At 36.5% G+C, this 15,151-nt stretch overlaps 1 protein-coding gene across 1 annotated transcript in view; it reads left to right on the forward strand.

Annotated features, from left to right (window-relative positions):
* Positions 1–3,863: 3,863 nt before the first annotated feature.
* The window catches only part of COPB1 (COPI coat complex subunit beta 1), a 34,705-nt gene continuing 23,417 nt past the window's right edge, over positions 3,864–15,151 (forward strand). Inside the window, exons 1-7 of the mRNA XM_070803633.1 lie at positions 3,864–4,019; positions 4,765–4,918; positions 8,364–8,593; positions 9,013–9,182; positions 10,884–10,998; positions 12,208–12,300; positions 14,010–14,147. Of these exons, the coding sequence (XP_070659734.1) occupies positions 4,828–4,918; positions 8,364–8,593; positions 9,013–9,182; positions 10,884–10,998; positions 12,208–12,300; positions 14,010–14,147 (837 nt within the window). The 5' untranslated portion in view covers positions 3,864–4,019; positions 4,765–4,827. The remainder of the gene's footprint in view (positions 4,020–4,764; positions 4,919–8,363; positions 8,594–9,012; positions 9,183–10,883; positions 10,999–12,207; positions 12,301–14,009; positions 14,148–15,151) is intronic.

The raw sequence follows: 15,151 nt of genomic DNA on the forward strand, positions 1-15,151 counted from the left end.
AGTCATTCCACCTGTCTCCAGACTTAGTGGGTGTACTCATCTGTATTGTACTTTGCGAGAAATTTTAGTAATTTTTTTCAGTATGTAATTTTAGTCTGGCACACTGACTTTAGAACTTAAAATCCTCCCCACCCCAATAAGATTCAGTTCTATTTGTACAGAGTTCACTTTGATGCCTTTTCATGTTTTATCCAGTGTGTGATACTCAGTCATTCCATTTAGTCTGTTAAATAATAAAATTCTTAATAATATCTTCATAAAACCTATCACTTTGATATAAAGATAACATTTAATTCACTTTGAATTTATTCAGTTCAGTTCAGTTCAGTCGCTCAGTCGTGTCCGACTCTTTGCAACCCCATGAATTTGCCCCAGGAGGCACTCCAGGCCTCCCTGTCCATCACCAACTCCCAGAGTTCACCCAAACTCATGTGCATAGAGTCGGTGATGCCATCCAGCCATCTCATCCTCTGTCGTCCCCTTCTCCTCCTGCCCCCCAATCCCTCCCAGCATCAGGGTCTTTTCCAATGAGTCAACTCTTTGCATGAGGTGGCCAAAGTATTGGAGTTTCAGTCTCAGCATCAGTCCTTCCAATGAACACCCAGGACTGGTCTCCTTTAGGATGGACTGCATATGTGCATCTTTGAAGAACTGGAATAGTTAAAAATAAGATGCAGTGAAGTAGGTAACATGATTCATCCCAGTTTTTTCAGTATTGAACCATTTTGTGATTTGGGGGACAAGTCCCTTTTCTCTAGGCCTTGATTTTCTAGACGTCTAAAATTTTCAATTCTTATATGACAGGTTCTTGCTCTCAATTTATAATTTAAAAAGCATTCAAAATGATATATGCTAGATAAAAAGAAGTCCCAAAACAAAGTGCATGTTATAACAAGTGAGGAAGAATTAGGCTCTATAAGATCCTGATACCTGTTAATAAACTCTGTATTTAATACACAATGGAATATTACTCAGCTATTAAAAAGAATGCATTTGAATCAGTTCTAGTGAGGTGGATGAAACTGGAGCCTATTATACAGAGTTAAGTAAGTCAGAAAGAAAAACACCAATACAGTATAATAATGCATATATGTGGAATTTAGAAAGATGGTAACGGTGACCCTATATGCGAGACAGCAAAAGTAACACAGATGCAAAGAACAGACTTTCGGACTCTGTGGGAGGTGAGGTTGGGATGATTTGAGAGAATAGCATTGAAACATGTATATTACCATATGTGAAACAGATCAGCAGTCCAGGTTGAATGCATGAGACAGGGCACTCAGGGCCGGTGCACTGGGATGACCCTGAGGGATGGGATGGGGAGGGAGGTGGGAGGGGGGTTCAGGATGGGGAACACATGTGCACTGCTGATTCATGTCAATGTATGGCAAAAACCACTACAATATTATAATTAGCCTCCAATTTAAGTTAATTTAAAAAATATATACAATAATGTATATACACTGGCAATGACAATTTTCAGTGCAGACTCAAACTGCTGAGCTTTTGTTACTGCTAAGTTTAGTTTTTAATGCCTTATGGGTCATTTCATGCTGATAGATTGCCACTTCTTGAGAAGTGGACTTGGAAACCAGATAACTGCATTTGTGAAAATTCCATATTAAAAATAAAGACAGAAATGGAATAACTTGTTGCACACATAGCTTGGGTTGATCTCAAGGGAATTAACCTTAAGTGAAAAACAAAGCCAAACTGTTACATTGTGAAATGACAAAATTACATACATGGGGACCAGGTTAGTAGTATCCAGGGGTTAAGGAGGGAAGGGATAGTGACAAAAAGATGGTAGGAGGGAGCTTTGTAATGGAATTATTAGTGGTGATCATATGAATCTTAGCATGATATAATTGCCCAGAACTAAATACAGAATGAGTACACGTAAAACTGGTAAAGTATGAATGAGGACTGAATTGTATCAGTGTCAGTTTCCTGGATTAGATATTGTACTATAGCTATACAAGATTTTTTTTTTTTTTTTTTTTACAATTGAAAGAATCTAGGTGAAGAATATATGGGATCTCAAGAAAAATAGTTTTAATAAAATGAATAATGGGTTTGAGGAGCACATGGCTTTTGTGATATTTTGGATTCTCAAAGAATTTACTTTTTGTCTGATGGTTCTAGAAAGAACAAACCTCAAAATATCTGGATTATGGATCAGATCAGATCAGTCGCTCAGTCGTGTCCGACTCTTTGCGACCCCATGAATCGCAGCACGCCAGGCCTCCCTGTCCATCACCAACTCCCGGAGTTCACTCAGACTCACGTCCATCGAGTCAGTGATGCCATCCAGCCATCTCATCCTCTGTCGTCCCCTTCTCCTCTTGCCCCCAATCCCTCCCAGCATCAGTCTTTTCCAATGAGTCAACTCTTCGCATGAGGTGGCCAAAGTACTAGAGTTTCAGCTTTAGCATCATTCCTTCCAAAGAAATCCCAGGGCTGATCTCCTTCAGAATGCACTGGTTGGATATCCTTGCAGTCCAAGGGACTCTCAAGAGTCTTCAACACCACAGTTCAAAAGCATCAATTCTTTGGCACTCAGCCTTCTTCACAGTCCAACTCTCACATCCATACATGACCACAGGAAAAACCATAGCCTTGACTAGACAAACCTTTGTTGGCAAAGTAATGTCTCTGCTTTTGAATATGCTATCTAGGTTGGTCATAACTTTCCTTCCAGGGAGTAAGTGTCTTAATTTCATGGCTGCAGTCACCATCTGCAGTGATTCAGGAGCCCAGAAAAATAAAGTCTGACACTGTTTCCACTGTTTCCCCATTTATTTCCCATGAAGTGATGGGACCAGATGCCATGATCTTTGTTTTCTGAATTTTGAGCTTTAAGCCAACTTTTTCACTCTCCACTTTCACTTTCATCAAGAGGCTTTTGAGTTCCTCTTCACTTTCTGCCATAAGGGTGGTGTCATCTGCATATCTGAGGTTATTAATATTTCTCCCGGCAATCTTGATTCCAGCTTGTGTTTCTTCCAGTCCATAGAGAGGCACTATTTGTGTTCTATCTCCCGGAGGTGAGCTTGTTTATGTCAGGTTCTGTCAGGTCTTTGTATTCACAGTATTTTGCGTAAGGCCTCAAAGAAGTTTTTATTATTAATGATTGGTCGGAAAATCCTCTTTGGGGGATGGGGGGAGGTGGGAAGGGTGAGGATGTGGAACCTTAAATGTGCAAAATCGGAGGTACTATGGCTGATTGTAGCTGTAACAATTAGGTCTTTGGAAACAGGTAAAATCCTTTAAAACAGTGACTGTCAATCTCCCTTTATGCATAAAAAAATTTAATCTAGATTCTTCTAAAGGATCATGAAAGGGACCTTTACTAAACAAAGACCAGAAATCATAACCAGTGCGACTTTGATGTTCAAGGAACTCCAGCCTAACTGCAGAGGCAGAGGCGTTAAGAACTGAAACGGATCTTCATACAATCTAGTGTCTCTTGGAAGAACTTAAGTTACTTCCTCAAATTGTATTTAGTTACTTTCCAAGTTTATTCGTGGGTGAGTTAGGGGATTCCAGCTCCCAGGATAGCATTCTTTCCCACTAGGCCGTCAGTCCTATAAAATGTTCTTGAGTCCAAGCACTCCCTGTCCTACACTGGCTGCTGTGGAGTTTCTGGCTGAAAATACAATTTCTAAGTAGTGTTTAAATGACCTCAACGCCTAATTCAGGCTTGCAGGGAAAACTTAGCTTGTGTTTCCAGTCTCCTCTTCCGCCTAAAGCAGCCGACACTAAGAAAACAGGAAGAGACTTTTGAAGTTCGGAACTAGAAATGCTTGCGACGCACTCGGAACGCGCAGGCGCAGGACGGAGAGGGCTTGTCCTCTCTGAGTTGCCGTAGGGGCTAGGTGGCTGCGGCCTGGGTCGGCTCCCCACCCCCTTCCACGTCAGCGGAGGACTCTGCGGATCCGCCGCCGCCGCTGCTGCGGGTTGGAGCCGGAGTCTACGGTTCCGCTGTTGCCCCAGCTGCTGCCCCTCGGAGTCAGGTAACGGCCTACAAGCCCCCTCATCTTGGAGGCGCTCCCTGGGCTGGGCAAAGTTGGAGGAACTGGACTCTAGCGGGGAGATTCGGAAGGGGAGCGACTAGGCCGCTAGCGTCCGGGCCTGGCGAAGTGGAGTGCAGGGCTGGGAAGCTCTGAGCGGGCCGCCCCATCCTGGCCTGCCTACTGGCCCGGGGTCTTCTCCCTCCCAGGCCCCTGGGGCTCGCCATTCCCGGCCGGGGCTTTCTTTGCTGGAGGGAAGGAACGGGGAAGGGACGTGGGGGTGCAGAGCACCAGTTGAGGGACTCCTGGTCCACAGAGTCGGGTCGCATGGGTGAACGTATCAAAGCGCTGTAAGGGTTTTAAGCAGAGTAGTTTTGCCCGGGCTCTTTTTAACTTGAGAAGTTCCGATTGTGTATTATGTTTAAAAATCACTTTTATATAGTGATGGGGTGGGGCTGGGGGACTTGTCACTGTATTGTGGGCTTTAATTCTGCAGTACAGCTTTCTAGACTCTGGGCGGGGTTGTGGGGTGGGAGATAATGTAACTTAGGCTAAGGCTGACAAGTGTGTATTTTAATACATCAGGATTTATTTCTATGCAAAGTAATATAGATTGACTCTCCTCTCTAATACTGTAAAATTCATAAGCTAAGCTGAATGAACTTTAGACAGAAAAGATCACGATAGTTACTGGTTTTGTTTTTATTTTGTTTTATCAGTTGTAATATATTTATATTTCTTTTTCTAGGTTTTTTTTTTGGCATCTGTTATCTTTAAATCCTGTATCGAGAGTAGGCTGTAACCGGCAACCATGACGGCTGCGGAGAACGTCTGCTATACGTTAATTAACGTGCCAATGGATTCAGAACCACCGTCTGAAATTAGCTTAAAAAATGATCTAGGTAAATGTTGGTAATATTTTGAAAATGAAAGTAAAAAGTTCACTTGCATTTCAAGTTCCTTTATAATTAGAAATACTTTTTTTTTTTTTTAAAGATCTCTTCAATAAAACTTTGTCTTGCTAAAAATGAAAATTTGTTACTTTAGGCGTGCAGTATTGGTTTTTGGAAATAAAAGAACATCTCAGCTTAGCTTATATCATGGTGCTGATACTGCTGCTGCTAAGCTGCTTCAGTTGGTCGTGTCCGATTATGTGCGACCCCATAGACGGCAGCCTACCAGCCTCCCCTGTCCCTGGGATTCTCCAGGCAAGAACACTGGAGTGGGTGCCATTGCCTTCTCCGTAGATCATGGTGGGCTATATCAGCTAAATACATGTAGTGGTTTAGTTTTTAGCTATTCCTTAAGATAACATAGTGGCTTGTTTAAATGTAGCCGACAGTTCTCTGTAGGTAACAGATTGAGAGTGTGTATTAGAATGTTTTAATTTCCATGTGCACTTAGCTTCATATTACGTGGCTTGTTCTTTTTGTTTTACTGCCTGTTGAACAAATGAAGTCAACACTGGAACATATATATGTTTTCTCAGAAACACTTAAGCTTTTGATTTTTAAAGCATTTATGCAAAGAAGAAAACAAAAACGTTATTTCTGAATGTTAAAAGTGTGTACTGTATCTCCTTTTTGTGAGTGAATTCTGTCAAAAATTTTTTAAAGTAATGCACATTCCAAGATAATAATTCTTGCTTAATTGAACTAATAAAAATAAGTTTTACTTAAACTGATAACTACCGTTTAAAACAGACTAGAGGGAAAATTATGCTTCAAATCTTGATAGTGTCTTTTAGAAGATAATTTACAGGTTGAAAGGAGATGATATTTTAGTTGCATGTTCCTGCTTTTAATCAGCAGTAATGGAATACCTTGTGATTTTAGGTTACATAATATTCGGTTTCTATTGAGGCCTATTTCTAGAGAAGGAAAAATAAATATTTTTTTATGGCATTTAAGCTGATCTTCGTTTACAAAAGCCACACATACTGTATTTCCTTTTTTCCCCTATATTCATGTAAGAGAGTAGAATGGAATAAAAATTGAATAAACTTTCATTACTTTTTTTTCTAATTTCAAAATCTTCTAATTTTCATAATTTAAAGGTTTTTCACTTTTAAACCCCCAAATACTTAAGTTAGGTAAAGGACAAACTTGTCCTTAACTGTAAAAATACTCTTTTCTTAACTATACTTCACCTACCAAGTAAATAAATAAGTAGTGTTGAATTTTACGTTTATTTTTTACTGAATTTCAATGGAGTTGAGATGAAAAGATTTAGAAATAGTTTTCAGTTTGAATAACAAATAGTTTTGTTTGGTGAAACACTGATATGCTTTAATTTCACTTTACCTTTGATCACTGGATATGAGCCCTGATGACTCTACATTTCCTGGAGTATATTTTGGTGAATTAAATTGATATTTAAAACTCTGTTTTTCATAAAAGAGAAGAAGCTTTGAAAATTTTGAGGATGTGAAAAGAAGCATTCTTCACCTCAATTTGAATTGTTATAATAAATGGAAATAAGGATTGGGGAACTTGAAATAAATGGTGTTGATTTTTTTCAAGTTTACTAATAAACTTACTTTTAAACCTTTAGTTACAAATGGATTTTTCAGGATTTTCCCTGGTAGTCCAGTGGCTAAGATTGCATGCTCACAATGCAGAGGGGGCTGGGTTTGATCCCTGATCAGGGGACTAGATCCCATCTTGCAACTAAGAGTTCACATGCTGCAACTAAGACTCAGAGCAGCCAAATGAATAAATACATAGTAAAAAAAAAAAAAAGAAAAAACTGAAGGTATGCCCAGATTAATGCTTAACTTCATCCTTTTACATTTGTTCATTTCTTGATTTGATATGGCACACAGTTTTTTGTGTTTTTTTTTCCATGTGTAGCAGGTGATATAATACTGTGAAGCATGGAGAGATGCATAAGAAGTTAGTCTGTTTTAAACAAAAATATTGACACTTACAAGGCTTCCCTGGTGGCTCAGATGGTGAAGAATCTGCCTGCAATATGGGAAACCTGGCTTTTAATTCCTGGATCAGGAAGATCCCCTAGAAAAGGGAATGGCAACCCATGCCAATATTCTTGCTTGGAGAATTCTATGGACACAGGAGCCTGGCAAGCTGCCATGCATGGGGCTGCAAAGAGTTGGGCAGTCGGGCACAACTGAGCATAACACTTTTTCACTTCACATTGACACTTACGGTATAACTTTGGCAGTAACCCTCACTGTGTTCGATTCTTTTAAAGACATTATTTGTTTATTTTTGGTTGCACTGGGTCTTCGTTGCTTAGGCTTTCTATGGCTGTGGGGAGGTTGGGATGGCGGCTGCTCTTGGTTGCTGTGTGCTGGCTTTTCCCTATAGTGGCTTCTCTTGACAAGCATGGACTCTAGCCACACTGGCTTCAGTAGTTGTGGCTCACAAGCCCTAGAACTTGGGCTCAGAAGTTGTGGCTCAGGCTTAGTTGCTCTGAGACTTGTGGAATCTTCCTGGACCAGGGTTCGAACCCGTGTCCCCTGCATTGGCAGGTGAATTCTTATCCATTATACCATGGGGGAGTCCTGTGTTGCATTTTTAATGCATACCTTAAATTCATCAGTATTCAGTATATTGTCTCTTACGTTTCTGCCTTCAAATTTTGGATCCAGAAGATTTTAACCATAAATTCTTCAGTATGCAATAATGATGTGAAATTATAGATTGTTTTGCATAACATAGAGCACTTATTTTTAGGTTAAGTAACAGTAAACTAACATCTTAAATGTGTCATCCTTAATAATAAATATTGGTTGCTGATCCAGTACATTTTAACTTTCCTCCAATTTTTTAGGTGATTTCTCAAAGATTCTGAAGTTTTATAATCTGTAGAAATATTATGAGATTTTGGAATTAATCTAGTGTGTTAATTCCCAACTTTTCCGAGTTTGAGGTTCTTCCTAATGTTAAAAAAGGTCATACTTTGGTTTAGAGAATAGGTACTGACTAAAAGCTACTTTGAATTCCAAAGCACATAATGTATCTGTTTACATTTTGAAAAATAGCTACAGGTGTGTTTGAGATACACATTTTTTGGTACACCTATAGATTCATGGCTTCCACATTAACTCCATTGGTTTGGGGTCAAAGATCTAATCCAGTGCTTTTCTATTATATGTAAAGAATCATGAGGTTCAGAGATAAATGACTATAAAATCATACAGCTTGTTTTTGGCAGAGCCAGGTGGAAAACCCTTGTCACTTGGGTTGGTACCTTTATTACTATTGCTGCTGATAAAGTGAGAACATATTTTATTTTGTTAATTGCTTTTAAAATTATCTGAGGAATTTTCTTTTAAAATAATTGTGCTTTTAAAAAAATATTGGTTTTTTTTTTTTTAATCAGAAAAAGGAGACGTGAAGTCAAAGACTGAAGCTTTGAAGAAAGTAATCATTATGATTCTGAATGGTGAAAAACTTCCTGGACTTCTGATGACCATCATTCGTTTTGTGCTACCTCTTCAGGATCATACCATCAAAAAATTACTTCTGGTATTTTGGGAAATTGTTCCTAAAACAACTCCAGATGGGAGGCTTTTACATGAAATGATCCTTGTTTGTGATGCATATAGAAAGGTAAACCAAACCGTAATTATTTCCAAATATTGCTTTAATTTTTAAATAATTGTAAAGTTGGTGGTGTGGGCTCTGTTTTAATTTTTAAAATTGAATCTCAGAAATGTAAGTTTTAGATTTGAAGCAGAAGTTGTAAAAAGTTATCGTGAAAAGTTTTATTGTTGCTTTTTTCCAGTTACTGTCCATGCATTTTTATGTGTTATTAATAAAAAACAGCGACACATAGAATATAAGACATTGATGTGATAAGTAAAAATTGCTTTAATCTATAGGAGTCTGATGGAAATTGTATAATAATCTAGGTGTTTGTCCTGAAACCTACTTCCTAATTTTTTTTTTATTGAAAAATTTTGTATTTAAACGTTGTGGTTTTTTGTAAAGTACTGGACTCAGCATTTCATATTTGATTTTTATATCAGGATCTTCAGCATCCTAATGAATTTATTCGAGGATCTACTCTTCGTTTTCTTTGCAAGTTGAAAGAGGCAGAATTACTGGAACCTTTAATGCCAGCTATCCGTGCTTGTTTGGAGCATCGACACAGCTATGTTAGAAGAAATGCTGTTTTGGCCATCTATACTATCTATAGGTAAACAAAGGTCCTCCTTTGGCTTACTTCTATATGGACTGTTTAGTCTTTCAGACCAGAAGAAGTTTCAGAGTGGTTCCTTACAGATTTTATGTACCTTGCAAATATGTTTTGATTAGCCTGAACATTTTTCCTTATTATCATTAAGTTGTTAACATTGAAAAGTCAAAAAGATCTGGCAACACCAGGTCCTGGTTTCTGCATGACAGTAATCTGCTGGAAGTGAATGGCAGGGGCCCCGTTTAAACAGGTTGTATGCTGTCCAGTTTACGTCTCTACCTGTCTTCTCAATTTTAGTACTCCAACCCAAGCTAATTAATTTATTGACTTGCTTAGCCCATAACTTTGAGGTTTTGACCTTATTTTAGAATTCTCTTTTTGTGGGATGTGGGTCTTGTCTTTTTATACTTAGAGGCCTTAAGGAGGAAACCTTTTAATAGGAAGTGTTGCAGTTCTCAGCTGATTCCTGTTCTTAGAAAACTGAAAATTTTGGACTTTAAAAAGCAGTTCTAAAAAGGCAGTTTTAAAGTTTGAACTTTAAAAGAGTGAGTTAGTAGGCTGGAATGCTTGGTTTTTACAGTCACTGGTGTCAGTCTATTTAGAATTAGGATGTAATTTATATAAACATCTTTGTACTTTAATAGTCAATAATTTAGTAATTTCACAGTTCTTTCACTGTTATATTGGACTTTGCTATCTGTTCAGGAAGGTGGTAGTCTGGTTAATAATGTAGAGTTCTTTGAAAGTTATCATTACAGATTACACAGATTTCAGAATTTAAACTTACAGTACACACACAAAAATTATAATGTTTATAGGACAACTGGAAATTTGAACAGTCTATATGATGATAGTAAGAAATTATTAGTTTTTACTACATGATAATGTTAGTTTAAAAAGAAAGTTCTTAATTTTAGAGAAGCATACTGATACATTTACAGAAGAAATGTTAAGTGGTCTGGGATTTGTTTCAGAATAATATGGGAGGAGAGGAAGTGAGACATAGGTGAAACCAAAATGATTATGAATTAATTATTGTTAAAGTTAAGGGGAAAAAAAAGCTAGGGGATGGTTTTTATTAAGCAGGTGTTCATTGTTCTGTATACTACAAACACTTCTAAGTTTTCAAAGTAAAAAGTAGATAAATACAGTGCATAAATAATAAAATAGAAGGGACTATTTCTTCTCCAATAATTCTTTTTTTTTTTTTAATATTTTAAAAAATTTGTATGGCTGCATGGGAGCTTAGCTGCAGCATGTGGAATCTTTAGTTGTAGCATGTGGGATCTAGCTCCCTGACCTGGGATTGAACACTGGCCCCCCTCCATTGCAAGCACAGAGTCTTAGCCACTGGGCCACCAGAGAAGTCCCTCCAATAATCCTTAATGTAGGATCTTTCAGTACCTCAAGGTTGTCATTATGAGCATCAATATTATAGCCCTAAAGTATATGAAAGAGAATTATTAGAGCTGTCCAGTTGATAGATAGCATGTTGAATAAATCAGCTTTCTCTAATTTGAACTAAAAAACAATTCGATAAATAGATGAAGATATAAATTTCTGATTCATCCTCACAATTTTCTAATTGATTTAAAGTTTAAAAAAGCAAAACAATTAATAGTGGTATAAGGTTTGATAAAGGTTAATTTTGGTAGAGTCCAGAGAGTTACTAAATATGAATATTACCTGTTTTATTTGAAGAAACTTTGAACATCTTATACCGGACGCTCCTGAATTGATCCATGATTTCCTGGTGAATGAGAAGGATGCAAGTTGCAAAAGAAATGCATTTATGATGCTAATTCATGCAGATCAGGTGAAGTACTTTTTAAAAAATACTTTTATGACTGTTTAAATGAGAATTAAAGATATTACAGACACAAGTTTTTAGTAATTTTGTTTGTAGTACATATGATTTGTATTATTTTGATTTTTTTAGATTTTTGAATTTAATTTATATAAAAACAGAGTTTAAAAATTTCGTTTTGTGGTATATTGCTTATGTATGTGTTCTTTTCTTTTTTTAAGTAAACACCAGACAGACATTTTTAATAACAGCCATTTTACAGTTCTTCCGGATTGAAATTATTGTTGCCATATGCTTTGGCACCCAGGTTTGGGGCTTTATTTTTCCTTCTGTTGGTAAAGATCTAAAATTGTTTAATAGAGAAAAACAGAAGTTCTTTATAGGGTCTGTCCTGAGCCATAGCTTTGAAAGAGGGTGGTCTTCAATGTAGATGTATGTTTTTGTTAGGCTTTTCAAACTTCGTAAGTAAATGTCAGCCCTATATCCAGCTCTGCTGGTAATTAAAGTTTATTCTTCTGCTGCTTAGCAGAGATTCTGCACACATTGGTGGCATTTAATCTTGGAACTTTTGCCATCCAGTATTTATTATCAAAATATGCATGAAGACTGAAAAATAATGGACTCTATCCATTCTTCTGAAATCTAGATGCTATCATTTTATCTTTGTAAACAAGATTATAAGAATGCTGCTTATTTGGGCCACAGAGTTTTGTCCTTTTGTACAGTGGTTTTATTGACCTGTGTGTTTGGTATTATGCTATTTACCTACATAATTAGAATTTGAATAAAATTTATTGATACTTTTACTGTAGAGATGTTGATGAGACCATAGGTATGTTCTCTATGTTACATAGTAAGGGTGTGAGAATCAGATTTTTATTTTAGGTCTCAGAAATAGGAATAACTGTACTCATAGGCAATTGGTTTGTTTAGGTTGTGTAGATACCCCGAATCAGGTAATACATAGTGTTTTTCTCCTTAGTTTTGCTGCTATAAAATTCTTGACGCTAGATTTGTGGCCCATTTCTATTAATAGAAAATATATTTGACTTTGTATCTTTTATTTATGTGTTAACCGTTATTTTTTTCCTTCAATTAATTTTTCTTTGCCCTGATTTCCTCATTTGTTTTAGGTTTAGTTGTGTATGTTTTTTAAAGTTCTTTAAGTCCTTTTATTGAATGAGGTTGAGTTTGATAAATATATTCTTAATTTTTCAGGATCGAGCTTTGGATTACCTAAGTACTTGTATTGATCAAGTTCAGACATTTGGAGATATTCTTCAGTTGGTTATTGTTGAACTAATTTATAAGGTAAAACTAATCTATAATGGGTAAAATTAAGAGTTTGAGATAAGGTTAAACAATCTTGAGGGCACAACTTAATTGATGGGGTAACATGTTTTAACAGTAGAAATATTTTGCAGCATGGCCTATTAAAGTCTTCCCTACCCCCTTTGGTTTGTCATATTTTCCAAATTCTTCCATTCTTTCTAAATCTCCATAAAGAATTCTGGAAAAATTCACGGTTTGACCCAATACATATGTGAAGAAATTGTGGTGTACTGCTCAGTCACTGAATTGACTGTGAATTAGGCTTTGAACTAAAAGTCAAGATCTTTTTTTGAATACATACCCAACTACTTTGGAAATCTAAAGACAAACGGAAAAAAATCTTAAATATATTTTTGTTCCTTGTTTGTAAAAGAGAATAGAAAGATTTTAAATATGTTAATATGACATTTTATGCCATTGACTCACAGGAATTTTAAAACTTGATCAGAGATTTGGGTTTTAAAATGAAGTACTTTATTGACAACATTTTAATTCAATATATCCTTCAAAAAATTGATTGTATCTTAATATTCTGAGAAAATAAAAGATGCAGTAACATCCAGTTTTACTATTAATACCATTGGAGGCCAACAAAAATATATGTTAGGAATGACTTTTATTGCATAGAATGGCATGGACATAATACATAGCGGACCCTGCTAACTCATTACATCCTCTTTGCTTCTGCAGGAAAGAGGCCTCTTTCAACACAGGGTATCCAGTCATTTTGAATTGACATTTAAGATGAAGCCAGAACTATGAATATTACATATGTAAATATATAAATGTAATTCATCTGTATGGTTTAGGGATGCCCCTGAGATTCTCAAAAGTAGGAGTTCTCTGCTGTCCAATGACTTCTTTGTCTAGTAGGGTCCAGGTTATAGTAAGAGGAAAGAGGTTTTGAGTCTTAGTGGAGTAATAGAGATTTGACTGTGTACATTTTAGAAAAATCTAACAAATGCTAACTTCAAAAGAGAAAAAATAAGAAATATTTACTTCACAGGTAAAAGTATTAAGATACATTTAGAATGGAATAGAAAATGTTAATTGTCTTTTTAACATTGAATATGGTCCCAAATAATAAGTGCGATAGTAGTACTTGAAAAAGAAGTGCTCTTGCTTTATTAAAAAGCTAGTATTTTTCTATTATTATCTATTGAAATTCATATAATACATCATGTTTACCTTTTTGATGTGACATCCAGAATAGAAATGTAGGACCAAATTTAATACCTGTTACAGTATGCATGTTAGTTACTTGGTTAATGTCTTGTGTATAGTGTGCATGTCTTTAATTATAAGCCATCTGAAAATCTCTTATGAAAAAGTGGAAATATAAATTATTATTGAATGAATGAGTAGCTGTAACAGTTGGTTATTTGAAGTAAAATCTATTTCTTCCTGAAATTACCAGTGTTGTATCACGGTGTCTCATCCTGCATTGGCGGACATCTCTTAGCTTTCAAATGAAGAAAACTATGGCAACCCACTCCAGTGTTCCTGCCTGGAAAATCCCAGGGACGGGGAAGTCTGGTGAGCTGCTGTCTATGGGGTCGCACAGAGTCGGACACGACTGAAGCGACTTAGCAGCAGCAGCATATCCCATAAGCTGACATCTGTCTTTAAGAATGTGTTTGAAAGCACGTGTTCCTGAATTCAGTTGAAACCTGTGTTTTCTTCTCCAGGTCTGTCATGCTAATCCATCAGAAAGGGCTCGTTTCATTCGCTGCATCTATAACTTACTACAGTCATCTAGTCCTGCTGTGAAATACGAAGCTGCTGGAACATTAGTAACACTCTCTAGTGCACCTACTGCCATCAAGGTCCTGTCCTTTTTTGTGTCTGTGTGCCAGTTAGACGATAGATATGCTGTCTTCTCACTTTTGATTTAGCGACGTTACAATCAACTACAAATTTTAGAAAATTCTTTGATTTCCAATGTAGTCCAACCTTCTTTTCTTAGTTTTTGCTTTCGTATGTATATAAAAAGTAAAAGTGACAGAATAGCAATATTTTTAGTTTCTGGAGCCTGAAACTGGTATTTTAAGATCTCCACCCTATACTTCAGTCACATTAAGAACTAGATCTGGGGAAATCAATGCTGAATCCTACATGACGGACCCTAAAAAGGTTCCAGTGAATGTTTTCAATAATGAAATATTTTAATGTACTCTCTCAAGACTATGTGAGGAACCCTACTCTATTCATAGAATGAATTATTGTAAAAACCCAGATTGTACAAATAGGGGAATTTAGTGCTTTTACCACCAATACTTAAAAAATTCTTTTTAATGTATTATTTTGAAATAATTTTAAACTTACAGAAAAGTTGCAAAAATAGGTCAAAGTTCCTGTTACCCTTCACCCAGCTTCCCATGATGTTCATGTCTTGCATAACAATTGTGTAGTTGTCAAAATTAAAATTACCATTGGAACAATATTGTTAACTAAACTATAGACTTTATTCAAATTTCACCAGTTATCCTACTAAAGTTCATTCTGTGTCCCAGAATTCAGTCCAGGATCCCATGTAACACTAAGTTATCATGTGTTACTGTCCTCCAGTCTGTGACAGTTCCTCAGCCTTTCCTTGTTTTTCATGACATTGATACTTTTGAAGAGTACTGGGTCAGTTTGTTTGTAAAATATCTCTTAATTTTGGTTTGTCTGGCATTTTCTCCTCATTAGTTTAATGTGCAAATATTTTAGGGAAATACCACAGAAGTGGTACACCATTCTCAGTGTATCCTATCCTACATGATACTGATATACCTTATTACTGGTGATGTTAACCTTGATCATTCGATTAAGGTGGTCTCTGTCAGGT

Source organism: Bos indicus, chromosome 15 (assembly GCF_029378745.1).
Source record: "Bos indicus isolate NIAB-ARS_2022 breed Sahiwal x Tharparkar chromosome 15, NIAB-ARS_B.indTharparkar_mat_pri_1.0, whole genome shotgun sequence".
NCBI lineage: Eukaryota > Metazoa > Chordata > Mammalia > Artiodactyla > Bovidae > Bos > Bos indicus.